The sequence below is a fragment of the Pseudorasbora parva genome, chromosome 9, assembly GCF_024679245.1.
Source record: "Pseudorasbora parva isolate DD20220531a chromosome 9, ASM2467924v1, whole genome shotgun sequence".
NCBI classification, from domain to species: Eukaryota; Metazoa; Chordata; class Actinopteri; order Cypriniformes; family Gobionidae; genus Pseudorasbora; species Pseudorasbora parva.
In genome coordinates, this window is record NC_090180.1 from 46,010,531 (window position 1) to 46,025,710 (window position 15,180).

The 15,180-nt window shown below is 40.5% G+C and overlaps 2 protein-coding genes across 2 annotated transcripts; one reads left to right on the forward strand and one right to left on the reverse strand.

Moving 5' to 3' along the window:
- Positions 1-2,162: 2,162 nt before the first annotated feature.
- LOC137089288 (uncharacterized) lies at positions 2,163-3,222 on the forward strand. Its single transcript, XM_067452831.1, has one exon. The coding sequence runs from the start codon at positions 2,213-2,215 to the stop codon at positions 3,098-3,100; it is 888 nt and encodes a 295-aa protein (XP_067308932.1). The 5' UTR covers positions 2,163-2,212; the 3' UTR covers positions 3,101-3,222.
- A 1,772-nt stretch (positions 3,223-4,994) lies between these two features.
- On the reverse strand, positions 4,995-14,695 carry LOC137089772 (serine/threonine-protein kinase NIM1). The gene is made up of 4 exons (XM_067453343.1): positions 14,409-14,695; positions 12,958-13,254; positions 8,108-8,376; positions 4,995-5,867 (listed from the first exon to the last, which is right to left on the reverse strand). Exons 1-4 carry the CDS (start codon positions 14,455-14,457, stop codon positions 5,106-5,108), a joined length of 1,377 nt encoding a protein of 458 aa, XP_067309444.1. The 5' UTR covers positions 14,458-14,695; the 3' UTR covers positions 4,995-5,105.
- Between the last annotated feature and the right edge of the window lie 485 nt (positions 14,696-15,180).

The following is a 15,180-nucleotide window of genomic DNA, read 5'->3' on the forward strand; positions in this document are numbered from 1 at the left end:
GCTACCAGGAACTACAGGAGGTCTTCAGTAAAGCCAAAGCCACGCTGCTACCACCTCATCGTCCTGGGGATTGTACCATCGACCTCTTACCAAACGCCATGCCCCCCAAAAGTAAGATTTATCCTCTTTCACGTCCTGAGAGCCGAGCTATGGAAGAGTACATCGAAGAAGCCCTAAGTTCAGGGTTCATTCGTCCATCTACATCACCAGCAGCGGCCGGTTTCTTCTTCGTGGAGAAAAAAGATGGAGGGCTTCGTCCATGTATTGATTACAGAGGGTTGAATCAAATCACAGTTAAATTCCGTTATCCACTACCGTTAGTACCTGCAGCACTTGAACAGCTCCGAGAGGCCAAGATTTACACCAAGTTAGATCTCAGAAGTGCTTATAACCTCATCAGAATTAAAGAAGGTGACGAGTGGAAAACTGCCTTCCTGACCACTAGGGGGCACTATGAGTACCAGGTCATGCCGTATGGGCTGTCCAATGCACCTGCCGTCTTCCAGTCGTTTATCAATGAAATCTTCAGAGACATCCTGAACAAGTACGTAGTCGCTTACATTGATGACATCCTGATTTACTCCAAGTCAGAGGAGGAGCACAAGCGTCATGTCAGAATGGTACTCACCAGACTACTAGAAAACCAACTCTACGTAAAAGCCGAGAAATGTGAATTTCATGTACAACGTACCTCATTCCTAGGATACAACATCAGCTATCAAGGTGTGGAAATGGATAACTCCAAGATCACAGCGGTTATGGAATGGCCACAACCCAACACAGTTAAGGAACTTCAACGCTTCCTGGGTTTTGCCAACTTTTACAGACGTTTCATCCGCAATTACAGCACGACGGCCGCACCACTGACATCATTGCTCAAAGGTAAACCATCAAGACTAAAATGGACTGATCAAGCCTCTCAAGCATTCATTAATCTAAAGAACAGCTTCACTACAGCACCCATCCTGAAACATCCAGACCCTAACCTACCATTCATTGTGGAAGTAGATGCTTCTGACTGTGGGATAGGTGCAGTGCTCTCGCAACGCCATGGACAACCAGGCAAGCTGTTTCCCTGTGCATATTTTTCTAGGAAGCTCACCGATGCAGAGTGCAATTATGATGTCGGCAACAAGGAGCTTCTAGCCATGAAAGCGGCCATTGAAGAATGGAGACATTGGCTGGAGGGTTCCATTCACCCCTTCCAGGTCATTACGGATCACAAGAACCTAGAGTATATCAAAAGTGCAAAAAGACTAAATCCCCGCCAAGCACGCTGGTCACTCTTCTTCACAAGGTTCCAGTTCACCGTAACCTACCGTCCGGGTAGCAAGAACAGCAAGGCAGATGCATTATCCAGAAGGCATGATCACCCACAAGCAGAATTCAGACCAGGATCAGTCCTCCCACCATCTATCATCATTGCACCAGTTACATGGGATTTGATGGAAAACATTCAGCGAGAACAACAGAACGAGCACATACCACCAGGTTGCCCGCCAAACAAGCACTATGTTCCATCAAATCTCCGAATTCAAGTCATGCAATGGGTCCACACATCACTTTGCTCTGGGCATCCAGGTATTTCGAGAACCCTTCACCTCACACAGAACTCATTTTGGTGGCCGTCCATGGTCAAGGACGTAGCTAATTACGTCAAATCCTGTTCAGTCTGCGCACAATCTAAAACCCCCAAGGAACTGCCGTCTGGTTTGTTACAGCCCCTGCCTATACCTCAAAGGCCTTGGTCACACCTTTCAATAGACTTTGTCACTGATCTTCCCCTATCGAATGGATTCACAACCATCCTGGTAATTATTGACCGGTTCTCTAAAGCCTGCCGGCTCATCCCATTGAAAGGTCTCCCCACAGCCATGGAAACAGCCCAAGCAATGTTTCATCATGTCTTTCGAGTCTATGGTATACCTGAAGATATCGTGTCTGACAGAGGGACACAGTTCACATCACAGGTATGGAAGGCCTTCTGTAAACAACTGGACATCAATGTTAGTTTGACTTCAGGTTACCACCCTCAATCTAATGGACAAGTTGAAAGACTGAACCAAGAAATTGGCAGATATCTCAGGTCGTACTGTGGTCGTGAACAGCATCGTTGGTCCGAGTTTTTACCATGGACAGAGTATGCGCAAAACTCAGGCATTCATCTACAGGACTCACTCCTTTTCAATGCGTGCTAGGATACCAACCCCCCATGTTCCCGTGGTCAGGTGAACCATCTCTAGTACCAGCAGTGGATGACTGGATTCAACGTAGTGAGAGGGTGTGGGACAGTGCTCATGTGCGTCTGCAAAGAGCGGTCAGGAACCAGGAAATCCAGGCCAATAGACGGCGACGCCCACATCCTCCCTACCAACCTGGACAACGGGTCTGGCTATCCACACGGGACCTCAAGTTACGACTGCCCAGCAGGAAGCTGAGCCCAAGGTATGTAGGCCCATTTAAAATCTTGAGACAGATAAATGAGGTCACTTATCAGTTGGAGCTTCCTGCTAACTATCGTGTCTCTCCATCCTTCCATGTTTCCCTCCTCAAACCGGTCCACCCGGATGCTGACCCCAACGTCGAGAACTGGGAGCCACCTCCACCGCTGGACATTGATGGAACTCCGGCGTATGCGGTAAAGGAGTTGTTGGACTCTAGACGGAGAGGGGGTCAGCTCCAATACTTGGTGGATTGGGAGGGATACGGACCTGAGGAGAGATCATGGGTAGCCGCTCCCGACATCCTGGATCCATCGCTAATCAAAGAATTTCACCGAGCCAGACCCGACCGTCCAGCACCGCGACCACGGGGACGTCCTCGTAGAGCGCCAGGAGTCGCTCCTAGGGGGGGGGGATTCTGTAACGCCACGCCAGCAGAGGGAGCCCTCTCCCGAGTACTGACTTTGTGCCGCTCCCTCTGCTTCATTGGTTACTTCCTGTTTGGTGGACATTTAAGCATGGCCCTGCCATCATTCCTGTGCGAAGTATTGCCAGTTAACCTGCCTTACCGAGCGTTTCCTTCTATATTGTTTTGCTATCTTGTTATTGACCATTGCCTGTTTATTCTGTTTCTGCCTTTTGGACTTCCCTTTGTATAGTTGCTTGGATTGGACTGCCTTATTGTGTTTGAACCTCTGCCTGCCTCACGTTTATGTCCATTGCCTGTCGATTTGGAATTGTTTGCTCTAGCCTGTAAATAAACACTGCATATGGATTCTAACGCCGCCTCAGCGTCCTTACAAGCTGAAGGTATCTCAGGAGACAGGAAGTGAAGCAAACATTATATTCGGACGTGGCTTGATGCCTTCTTGCCTTGACATGTGTCCTCCGAAGGCAGCATTTTCCAGGTTTCGGACGCAGCCGTATACACGCCATAAAGTGCGTATCATATGCACGTGTGTTACGTCCCAGGACGTATGTGTATGTTTTATAATTATGGTGTTTGTGTCATTTGTTGATGTACTGTGTTCTTGCCAATGGACCCAACAGCCTGCTGGCAATTGTAGTTTTTTGTGATGTGTTCTGCCCTATTTCCTGTGCTCCTCCCTGTCCTAATCTAGGTGATTGGATCTACCAGCTGCTCATCATTGTCAGGAGGAGCCAGTATTTAAGCAGAACAGGAGAGAGGTCCAGAGAGAGATTCCTTCTCCCAGGAGCATGAGAGGGTTCCGATGTTGCCAGTCCCAGAGTGTTGCTCTTGTTGTGTTTTAAGCTTAAATTGGTGTCATTGCTGTAGTGTGCAGCTTTTATGTGTTAAGCTTAAACTTAAAACCAAACTTAAATGTGTTGTGGCTGTGTGCCCAGCTTTTAAGTTTCGTTGCCTGCTATGTTGAAGCAGTAGGGAGACGGGGGCCATTTTTCTTTTGTTCTCATTCTCTCCTGTTTTTGTTAGTAGTGAAGTAAGGTAAGCGTGTTGTTGTTTATTTGTATTTATTTTGTGCAGGTTACTTAGATCCTATACCACTAGTTAGTAATCTTTTGTTTCTTTGTTTTGGCTGCACCCGCTCTTGAACATGTTTCCCTTGTTATGTTGGATTGTGTTTTGTTTGTTCCTTTGGCACTGTATTTATGTTTTCACTCATTTATTGTAAATAAATCTATTTAAATCTTATATTGTGTAGTGAGTGCTGGGACTGAGAACATTTAAACCTTCTTTGTTTCTATTAAATATTCTTTAAAAACGTTACTTCCCTTTCTCCCCTAGAAATCTAAAAATGGGAACGTAACAACGTGAAAAACAGCAAAGCATATGCACACCAAAATGAGTTTTGGGCTATACATTCCACGACATTGCACACTCTTACCATTTATACACTGTAAAAAAATATTATTGGCTTAACTTAAAAAAGTAAGTAACCTGGTTGCCTTAAAATTTTGAGTTTATTGAAATTAAAAATGTTAGTTGATACAATGAAGGAAATGTATTTAATAAATAGAAACTCAAAATATTATTGTATCTGAACCACATAAAAAAATTGATAAATCATGAAAATAGCACTGTTTGGCATGTTTCACTGCGTCATCAGAAATAAAACACACACAATTACCCAATTTGCTTACACAATCTTTTATAAATATTTGAATAGGGATAAAGGTTATCGGAAATTTTAATAAAGGTTATCGATTCTCAAAAGTGTTCATTGTATTAACTCAAATTTTTTATTTCAATAAACTCAAAATTCTAAGGCAACCTGGTAACTTTTTTATTCATTTATTTATTTATTTATTTATTTATTTACAGGGACAGTGCATATTAATAAACATTTCTGTCCATCTGCAATCCCTAGACAGATGTCATCCTAAAAGAGGTTAAAAAGTTACATTTTACTTAACAATATAACAACTACTATACAATTTTAAAAAGTACTAACAAAAAAAAAAAAACATTTTTTTTTTTTTTTTTTTTTTTAAATAAGACAAAAACGTAATTTTTAAAAAACATATTTTGAAAATATTTTTTTACAGTGTACGCATTCACATGTTTATGTGTTTATGTTGTTTCGGATGCAGTCATAATGAGTTTTGGCGTATATTTTCCACAACATTGCACACTCATACTATTTATATGCATTCACATGTGATCGGGTTGTGTGTTTATGTTGTCTACAGGATGGCACAGAATGCCGAATGCTCTTCTTTCCTGTGGATGGTCGGAGGGTGAGACCAGCATCTCCGGCCGAGGCGAGTGTCTGAGGGACAGAGCGCCGTGACTCCCGAGGATTCTCCGGATCTGCTCTTCTGGTTCCGGTGCAGAAGTATCCGGTAAATCCCTGTCAGTGGGCTACGGCAGTCCAACCCCACATTGTTCCTCAGGTGAGTTTCGGTGATGCCCATCTCCTCGAGCGCGAGCTTGACCGAGCGCTCATCGCTGGAAAGCGTCCGTGACGGGTCGGCCAGGTGCGCAGGTGTGGGCAGGGCCGGCGGGTACGGCCGCGGGTACTCGATCCCCCTCAGCCAATCGCTGGACATAATCTGCGAAAGGGAAATTCGGTCGGCGGGAACGAGCCTCAGCGCGCCCTTGATAACATACTGGCAGACGTCAGGGACGTAATCGGGAATGGCGTAGGAACCCCTGAGGATACAGAAGCGCAGTCTTCTCAGGCTGGAGCCGTTGAAGGGGAACGTGGCCGTCACCATGAAGTACAGCAGGATGCCCAGAGCCCAAATATCCACCAGCGGTCCGATGTAACCCTTGTCCCGAAAGAGTTCAGGGGCCGCGTAGGGTGGAGAGCCGCAGAAGGTGGTGAGAATATCGGTGGGTTTGCATTCAGCGCTGAAACCGAAGTCGCCCACCTTGATGCAGTATGTGGTGGTGTAGAAGACATTTTCAGCCTTCAGATCACGGTGGATGATGTTGTTGTCATGCTAAAGATAAAATATATAGAAAGATACTGCTGGATTAGTTATGCAGTTTTCTTATAGACTACTTTTACATTTGATCAGCGCGATCCCACCCCTCATGGACCGGTTGAAAACATGCAGAAATAGCTCCTCTACTGGCTGTAGTCTTTAGCCTCTGGCCAAAAAATCCTCCGATGACGCAGAATGACGATATTTGCGTCATCTGAGGATTTTTCCCAGAAATAAAATACATAAATCTCTCGTCTCAGGGGAAATGGGGGGAGCACGATCATTCGAATATACAATTTCTACTGATATAAAGCCATATGCTAAATCGCTGAAGTAACCCTTTATGTAATTGTGACTTTATCTCACAAAAAAGTTTTTTTCTCTCTTGCAATTTGCAATTTCGAGTTATGAAGTCATAATTGTGATATAGCCTGAATTCACAATTGCGTGTTATAGAAATAAAGTCAGAATAGCAAGATATAAAATCATATAAAGTGAGTAAAAAACTTTTTTCTTCAGAATTGGACTTTATAAGATGCAATTGTGAGTTTATATCTCGTAATTCTAAGAAAAGATGTCAGTTCTGTGATACAAACTCCCAATTTAGAGTAATATATTCAGAAATGCAAGATATAAACTCTCGTACTTTTGAGTTGATATCTTGCAATTCTGATGTTTTTTCTTGCAATGCAGATTTTTTTCTTGCAGTTGCAAGTTTATATCTCTCAATTTAGATTTTTCTCTCTCTCACAAATGTAAGATATAAACTCACAATTCCAAGTTATGAAGTAAAATTGCAGGATATAAACTCTCAATTGCAAGAAAAGTCAGAATTGTGGGGGGTGGGGTGGGGTGGGGGGCAAAATCAAAATGACCAGATATAAACTTACTGCAATTAAACTTAATTGCGAGGAAAGAATGTATAATTCTGAATTTATTTCTCAAAATTAAGAGCTTATATTGCGCAAATTTGACTTTATAACTCAGAATTGTGAGTTTATATCTTGCAATTTTGAGATACATAGTAAGAATTGGGAGGTATAAAGTCTGAATTGTGAGATTAAAAGTCGTAATTATCTTTTAAAAGTTTTTCTTCCATGGTAGAAACAAGCTTCCATTGCTGCTTGTCTGTAGGGCTGCACAGTAGTATACAGACAGTGGCTGTAAAAAAATCAACTTTAGCCTCTTTAAAGGACAACTCCGGTGAGAAATGAACCTAGGGGTAATTAACAGATGGTTACCGAGTAGATCGTTCTCTGGGATGCGTTTTCATGGAAATCGAATGTAAAGAGTTTTATCTCTAAAAACAGATTAGCTTATAACGCTAGTCTATGGGGCACAGGGTAGCGAAATTAAATCGCTAGTTAATACCACTAACAAGGCTCAAAATAGCCTCACACTAACACGGTGGCATAATGAGGGTCCCTACATGCAAACCGAAGCATTGAGAACTTTGTAAGAGTACAAACAGTTTAATAAGAAGACACTTTATAAAGACAGTGCGTTACGCGTTCATGGACAGGACAGGCGCCATCTTGGAGAAAACAGTCTCGACTCGTCGAGCCACGAGCGCTGTTCTAAGTGAGCTGGTCGATAGGAATTAAGTTTGGGAAATGTAATAACATGGACATTTTTATTTTTATTTATTTATTTTCTCTGTTGTGTTCAGTGTTTTCTTCCGGAAACAACATGATGAGATTCACAGTCACAGTTCATCACTTAGAACAGTGACGAGTTTTCCAAGATGGCGCCTGTCCGTGAACGCGTAATGTACTATGTTTATAAAGTATCTTCTTTTTAAACTTTTAATACACTTACAACGTTCTCAATGCTTCGGTTTGCATGTAGGGACCCTCATTATGCTACCGTGTTAGTGTGAGAATATTTTGAGCCTTGTTAGTGGTATTAACTAGCGATTTAATTTTACCACCGTGTCTACCCGTTGCCCCATAGACTAGCGTTATAAACTAATCTGTTTTTTTTAAAAGATAAAACTCTTTACATTCGATTTTCATGAAAACGCATCCCAGAGAACGATCTACTCGGTAACCATCTGTTAATTACCCCTAGGTTCATTTCTCACCGGAGTTGTCCTTTAAAGGGATAGTTCACCCAAAAAAAGATAATTAATTTATTCACCCTCAAATTGTACCAACCCTGTATGAATTTATTTCTTATGCTGAACACAAATTAAGATATTTTGAAGAATATGGCTAATAACCAAACATTTGATGGACCCCACCATGTCCTCTCACCATGTGTTTGACAGCAGACAGGATCTGAGAGAAGACCAGTTTAGTCTCCAGATTAGACAGGCGTCCTCTGGTGGCGATCCTGGAGAACAGCTCTCCTCCAGGGGCGTACTCCATCACCAGGTGAAGCCGGCGAAACGTCTCCACCACCTCATACAGGCGCACGATGTTGGGGTGGGACAGTCTCTCCATGCTGAGTATCTCAGACGAGAACAACCTCTGTGAGCGCTTGTCCAAACGCAGCTTATCCAGGATCTTAACAGCAACCCTTTCTGAGAGAGAGAGGAATAAAAGAGAGAATGGGGAGAAAATGCCTCGCTAATGTCACATGATCACATCAAGTCACCGTTATTTATATAGCGCATTATACAATGCAGATGGTTTCAGAGCAGCTTTACAGGGAAAAATAGAAAAATGATGACAAGTGTCATTGTTCAGCTGAAGTCAGGTCAGTGTTGATTCAGTTCCATTCAATAACTGTTTAGTTAATTATGCAGTTCGTCAATTATGCAATGATTTTAATTAAGCAACAAAAAATTGTTTTGCATAGCCTATGCCAACCAAATATGCGTGGTGAAGCATGTTTCGTCCGTTTTTTAATCAACATTAGTTTTTCAATCAGTAACTTAAAAAATAATAAATAAGCAAGGTTACCATGTAATATTCATCAAAATTCAATTAAATAAAAAACACATTTTGACTTGTTTTCAGTTTAAATTTACTTCTAGCACTACAAAAAAGTAGGTTAATACATTTAGTATATATTTTTAAATAAGACGCTTTAAACCTGTTTGTGAAACGTGTTCATCACAGAAGACGTGTTTGTAATTAATTTTTTTAATGGGCTATATTTAAGAATTTTCATGTATTAACCACCTTTATTGGCAATGTGTGAACAGTTTGTAAGGAAAATTAAAAAAAAACTAGACTTTCCTGGAATTGTAAATTCTGATGGACTCGGCCGGTTTCAGCAGAAAAATCAAACGAATTTGACGCTTAAAGGGTTAGTTCCCCCAAAAATGAAAATTCTCTCATTAATTACTCCCCCTCATGTCGTTGGACACCTGTGAGACCTTCGCTCATCTTCAGAACACAAATGAGGATATATTTGTTGAAAGCTGAGAAAGGCTTCAGAAAGGCCTCCATTGGCATTCAGTCCATTCCCACTGACCCACTCACAAGACCCATAAAGGCACTAAAGACGACATTACAAAGTCCATCTCACTACAGTGGCTGTACAATCATTTTACAATGCAACGAAAATAGTTTTTGTGTGCAAAAAAAATAAAAATAATGACAAAATAATTGTCTTCAGCAGGGCCGCGTTATCCTAATGGGCAACATGGGCTGCAGCCCAAGGCCCCGAACACCAGGGGGCCCCCCAAGACAAATCTCTTTTGCGTTATCTTGTTTTGTTTTTTTTGGATGGAGGTAATTATGCGTAGGCTACGTTGAGCTTCTTTGTCACACACCCGAATCGAGTCACAGCGGACACCCAGTACATCGTCACCTCAACATGTCCAACGAAAATGTAAGAAAATATGACAGTGGCAGGGGTGAATCTACCGGGGTTTCAACTGCCAACCTAAAAGAAAGACCATTACCACGGAATTAACGGATTTCAGCTTTCTCACTACACACGGATGCGAGCCGGCAGTGCTTTCCAGGAGCGCACCGCTCTGCAGCAGCGCGTCGATCGTTTCTACACCGAGTCTATTTTGTGCTGGACGCGCTGAATTAAAGTGATAGAACGTTCGCATTAAAATAAATGCATTGAAGTGAAAATCTGGTTATTTCACCACAGATTCATGTAATTTAAAGTCTGTTTAATCTGTTTAAATAACTTTTTGCCTCGAATAAAGCAAGAAAACAGACACATTTAGGTAAATAGGGAGACATAATGGAGAGCTCTCGTCCTTTCTTGAAGGTGGTGAAATAAAGTTCTTTATGACCTGCAGGATTTCTTAAAAGATTTAAAAATGATAAAATGATTTTTTGTCTATTGTAAGATTTAATGTAAAACGTTTTTGATTTTAATTAGGTAAATATTTTGCCACTTGCATGAGCAATGTAATATATAATAAATATAAAGTAAATATAAAGTGATTATTTGAATAAAACGTTGTTTAAACGTGACATTTAAAGGGTGTATTGTAATGCTGACAATAATCTGTATTGTTTGTCATGCTTTGTAAATTAATATTGATATGAACTTGTAAAGCTATCAGGTTCAGGGGATGGGGAGGTGGGGGGCAAGGGCCCCGCAAAGGCTTAACACGGGCCTGGTCTTCAGTGTAGGTCTCTGACGTGACTCACGCAAGAAACATTTGCGAGAAACATTCTCGCGCATGCGTCGAGTTCACGCCAATAACTTGGTGGATAAAGTCGTTATTTTGATTTTTGTGCACACAATAACTATTCTCGTTGCATTGTAAAATGATTGTCCAGCCACTGTAGTGAGATGGGCTTTGTAATGTCGTCTTTAGTGCCTTTATGGGTCAGTGGGAATGGACTGAATGCCAATGGAGGCCTTTCTGAAGCCTTTCTCAGCTTTCAACAAAAATATCTTCATTTGTGTTCTGAAGATGAACGAAGGTCTCACGGGTGTCCAACGACATGAGGGGGAGTAATTAATGAGAGAATTTTCATTTTTGGGGGAACTTACCCTTTAAGCGCGCTCTCGAGAGCCTTTCTTCCATTCATCAATGACACATAAAATTAATACAATATTCAGGATAATGCAAAAAAAAAAAACCATTCTGAACAGTAATATCATTCTCAATATATCAAGCTAAGAAAAGGGATTGTCTCACACAGCCAGATCTACAGATACTTTACAATCATACATTCAGTGTGGTTTTAATGACCTCATCTGTCGACATGATGCCGGTGAATCACAGAGCTGGTGTAATCAAATCCACATCGCTATGATCAGATGATTTATTAACCGCTGATTTTCACCACTGTCATTTTTGCTGTGTTTATATAGTTATTGAGAGGAAAGCGCGCAGGCGCAGCACATATTTACATATTCATAAACATCAATCAGCAGTGTGTTTGAGGTCTGGATGTTCATATATCACAGAAAAGGTATTTACAACTTGTTACTTCTAAAGAACGAAAAAGACCATCAGTCTCTCTTGTAAGTTGCTGGCTGCAGTTCACTTAACTAACAACAGGTGTCGCTAATAACAAGAGTTACAGTTTAAGTTTGGTTGTCCTGTAAAGAGCACATTCAGGGCTTTTCAGAGACACCACATGTTTGGATGTTTCACAATCACAAATATAATATAAATATTTTGGAAATATAATATTTTGACATTACCACTAAAATTTTCATAAATCAACATCTCAGGAAAATGTAATGGGGTTTCAAATCAAAATATGACTTTTTGTTACGAAACAGGGCATTGATTTCATATATGTGGACACCATTACTTTTTTTTAACAAATAATCTTTCCCGAATAGGGAAAGAAATTATATTTCAATATTACTATGAATTATTAGATACTGTTATTAAACTCTTGCCAATTACTACTCTCATTATTACATTTCTTTTTTTTCATTACATGTTCCCTAAAGAACACAATAATATGCAATAGATACATTAATAATGGGAAAACCTGCTTACGGCCATTTGACAGACATATTGCACAAAGCATAATCATTCTGCGAATTGTATTTCATAACATAGTTGAGAGTTATTCTGAAACCTAAAAATTTATTGATTTTGTCTATTCATGTATTTTTATTTTTATTCCTGGTGTCTACAGAGGACATAGCATAACATTTGAATAAAATAACATTTAAATAAAATTTTATATTTTCAATTTTTTCTTATTAGCTTAACAATGTAATATGAAAAAAACACTAAATTCACACACAAAAAAAATTCTCCTGGTTCTCAGAAGGAGCCTTTTAAACAAATGAGTAGATCTGGGAACAAAAAAAGGACCATCATGTCAATGACATAAACATCTAAAACTTTTTCTCTCTATTTTTAGTCAAATAAATTTATTTTTTACTCCAATACATTTGTGATGTGTAAAGCAGTTGCACATTACATTTTGCACAGCATCTAACTTGTTCTTTAGCAGTTTTGCATGCGATGAAGCGATATCGCCATCTAAGGTACTATACCGTGTGCGTTTTGCCTTTACTCAGCCAAACTTGTCCACAAGGCTACTTTTCGTGAATGCAAGTGGCAGGTAGTTGATGAATCACAAGGGTTTGATTTAAGAGATAAGGTCATGACTACAGCCGAAACCAGCACATCCACTGCAAGTAGACTTTAGTCAAGACTTTGACCATTTCATTTTATTTAACATTATTATTATTTTATCCGCTATATTGACAAGACCTTTTTGAGGGATATTGGTTTACCTATGGTCTTTTTGTGCACTTGATCTTAATTGAGTCTTGAGAGTCTGTAGACATTTAAGAAGAGTTTGTGTCGACCTTGATTTTGTGCAATATTGAGGTTTTCAGTTTTTGCTTTTAGATATTAAACATGATTTCTTATGTTTCTTATTTTCACTGGCATGTCTCTTAGGTGTCGAGAACTAGTGCATTCAGAATGAGTAAAATACTTAAAATCAGATACTCTTTTTTTCAGGTAGTCAGGTAGGGGGGGGGGGGGGGGGGGGGTTTATAGAAATGAACATCCTGAAAGAGATTAATTATAATCTTCCGGATTAACCTAGATTTGACTCCCCCCAGATTTACAGCAGCAGACGTGATGAACACATGTTCATTCATTATCCACAGCACGAGACGCGCTTTAAAGCAAGGTTAGGTGTTTTGCATCGAATGCAGTGACATTTAGAGCCGTGACTCTCAGAAAGTGTCTCACCTTTGGTCAGGTAGTGAATGCCAAGTTTGACCTGGGAGAAGTTTCCACTGCCTATTTCCCCGCGCAGCTCGTAGAAGCCGATCCGTCTGCCGAAGGTTAGGTCATCGACAAGCTTCTCCATGTGTCCGAGGTCATAGACGGCTCTCTCGAAGGGCGTCTGCTTCGCACTGACCTCTGGACTCACGGCCGCTTTACCTCTTGTCTTCTTCTCTCCCGTTATTTGTCCGAGATCCATCCAGGCCAGCTGAGGCACGAGCTCTTTATGGTGAGACGGCATCGTCTGCTTGGCCACCTGCCCTGTTGGGAGAAGCATATCTCTTTAATACCTCACATGTTTCTCATAGAAAGCAATGTCACCTTTTTCTTCAGTTTCTTCAAGTTTCACATGTCTCCTTTAGTGTTTCAGAAGAGATCTTAAAATGTGCTCAGAATTGCCATAATATTAAAGGAGACGTTCAGTTCTCATTTATTTCATTTAAGCATCAACTGATGCTTTCCATAACATTCCTTATGAAAAATAATAACAGACTCAAACAATTTGACATACAGTTCTTGCGAGAGCTATAAGAAACACTTGAGTTCGTATTGAGACAGTTTGAGATCTTTTTCCTGATTTGAAGGAGACAGCAAACGTCTCCATTCAATCTCATAATTGTTGAAAATATCCACATAATGTGAGAATTTCTTGCCTATGTGGATATCTCAATATGAACTCAAACATTTTTCTTAAAGTTAGTTATGCTATACACATTTATATAGATCTAAAATGTCTTTTGCATGTCTTTTTATACTAAGGAACCTATGAGAGGACATCTGAGAACGCCATAAAGTTTTCTGAGCTATGAAAGAGCAACCTCAGAGCATATTCCTCTTCATCCTAAAAACTCAAATAAAACCATTCTGGGTTCAAAATTGAGCTTTCAAACTCACACATCATCTGCTTTTTTCAGCAGGATAGGACTTAAAGTATCAACTTTGTCTCAAATGTTTCTCCTAAAACTGCACATGAGAAATAAAAAGATAGATAAGTCAGTAGGCATCAGTTCTTTGGAGAACTAAGAAACGTTTGAGCATTTTTAAGATCTCTTCTGGCATCTTTTTCTCAAAAGAAACTCCTGAAATAAAGGGGACTTCAGAAACGTCTCCATTTAATCTCATAAATGTTGTGCCTAGGAGAGAAAAACATCCAGATTTGGAGAGCCTCTTAGTATTACCTCAAACATTTATCATCAAATTCTTCCAAGTCCAAATGATCTGATATGCTATATATATTTATATAGATCTAAACTGTCTTTTCCATGTCTTTTTATGCTAAGGAACCTAAAGGAGGACATCTGAGAACGCCTTAAAGTTTCCTGAGCTATGGAAGAGCAACCTCAGAGCATATTCCTCTTCATCCTAAAAACACAAATAAAACCATTCTGGGTTCAAAATTGAGCTTTCAAACTCACACATCATCTTTGCTCTCCCATTTTCACTGATCTTCTTATTTAAAAACATCCTCTACGTCTTCTGTTTTCTCCTCACAGTCTCAGATATGTCCAGTAGTGTCCGAATGCGTCTGCAGTTAGTTTATCCAGATCTGTCCATTTACAGTTCCAGGTTGCCAAAAGTCCATGAGATCCTGATATTATTTATCATATCAGCCTTATCCAAGCAGAGTAGTATTATTCATTAAAGTTCATCTCAATGAACTAGAGTCTTCCATCGTTCTCCTGTATGAGTCTTGACAGACATGGTCCACTCGCTCCTGTAACACAGAGTGTCGTTCCCTCTCCACGCTGCTGGATCATGTGTGTGTAATCCTGTCTCACACACTCACCTACAGACAGGTGACTCACCTCTGACCCTCCTGCCGTGGATTACAGTGTCCAGCTTTCTGTCACTCGCTACACGTGCAAGTGGAATTTAGGTTTGAGTGTGTGGGTCCATAAACTTGTTCTTCACCTTTAAATTGTTGCTATGTGGTTGTGACAATATTGTTAGGTGGTTGCTAGGGCATTGCTATGCAGTCGCTACAGTGTTCTACATGGTTGCTAGAATGTTCCAAGTTGTTTATAGGTGGTTGCCATGGTCAGCATGGTTGGTAATGTGTTCCAAGTGGTGGCCATCATCACTAGGTGGTTGTTAGGGTGTTTCTATGCAATCAAATGTGTGTTTTAAGTTATTTCTTTAAGGTGTCATGTCATGTTATGTCATCTCTACACTGTAAAAAAAATTCAG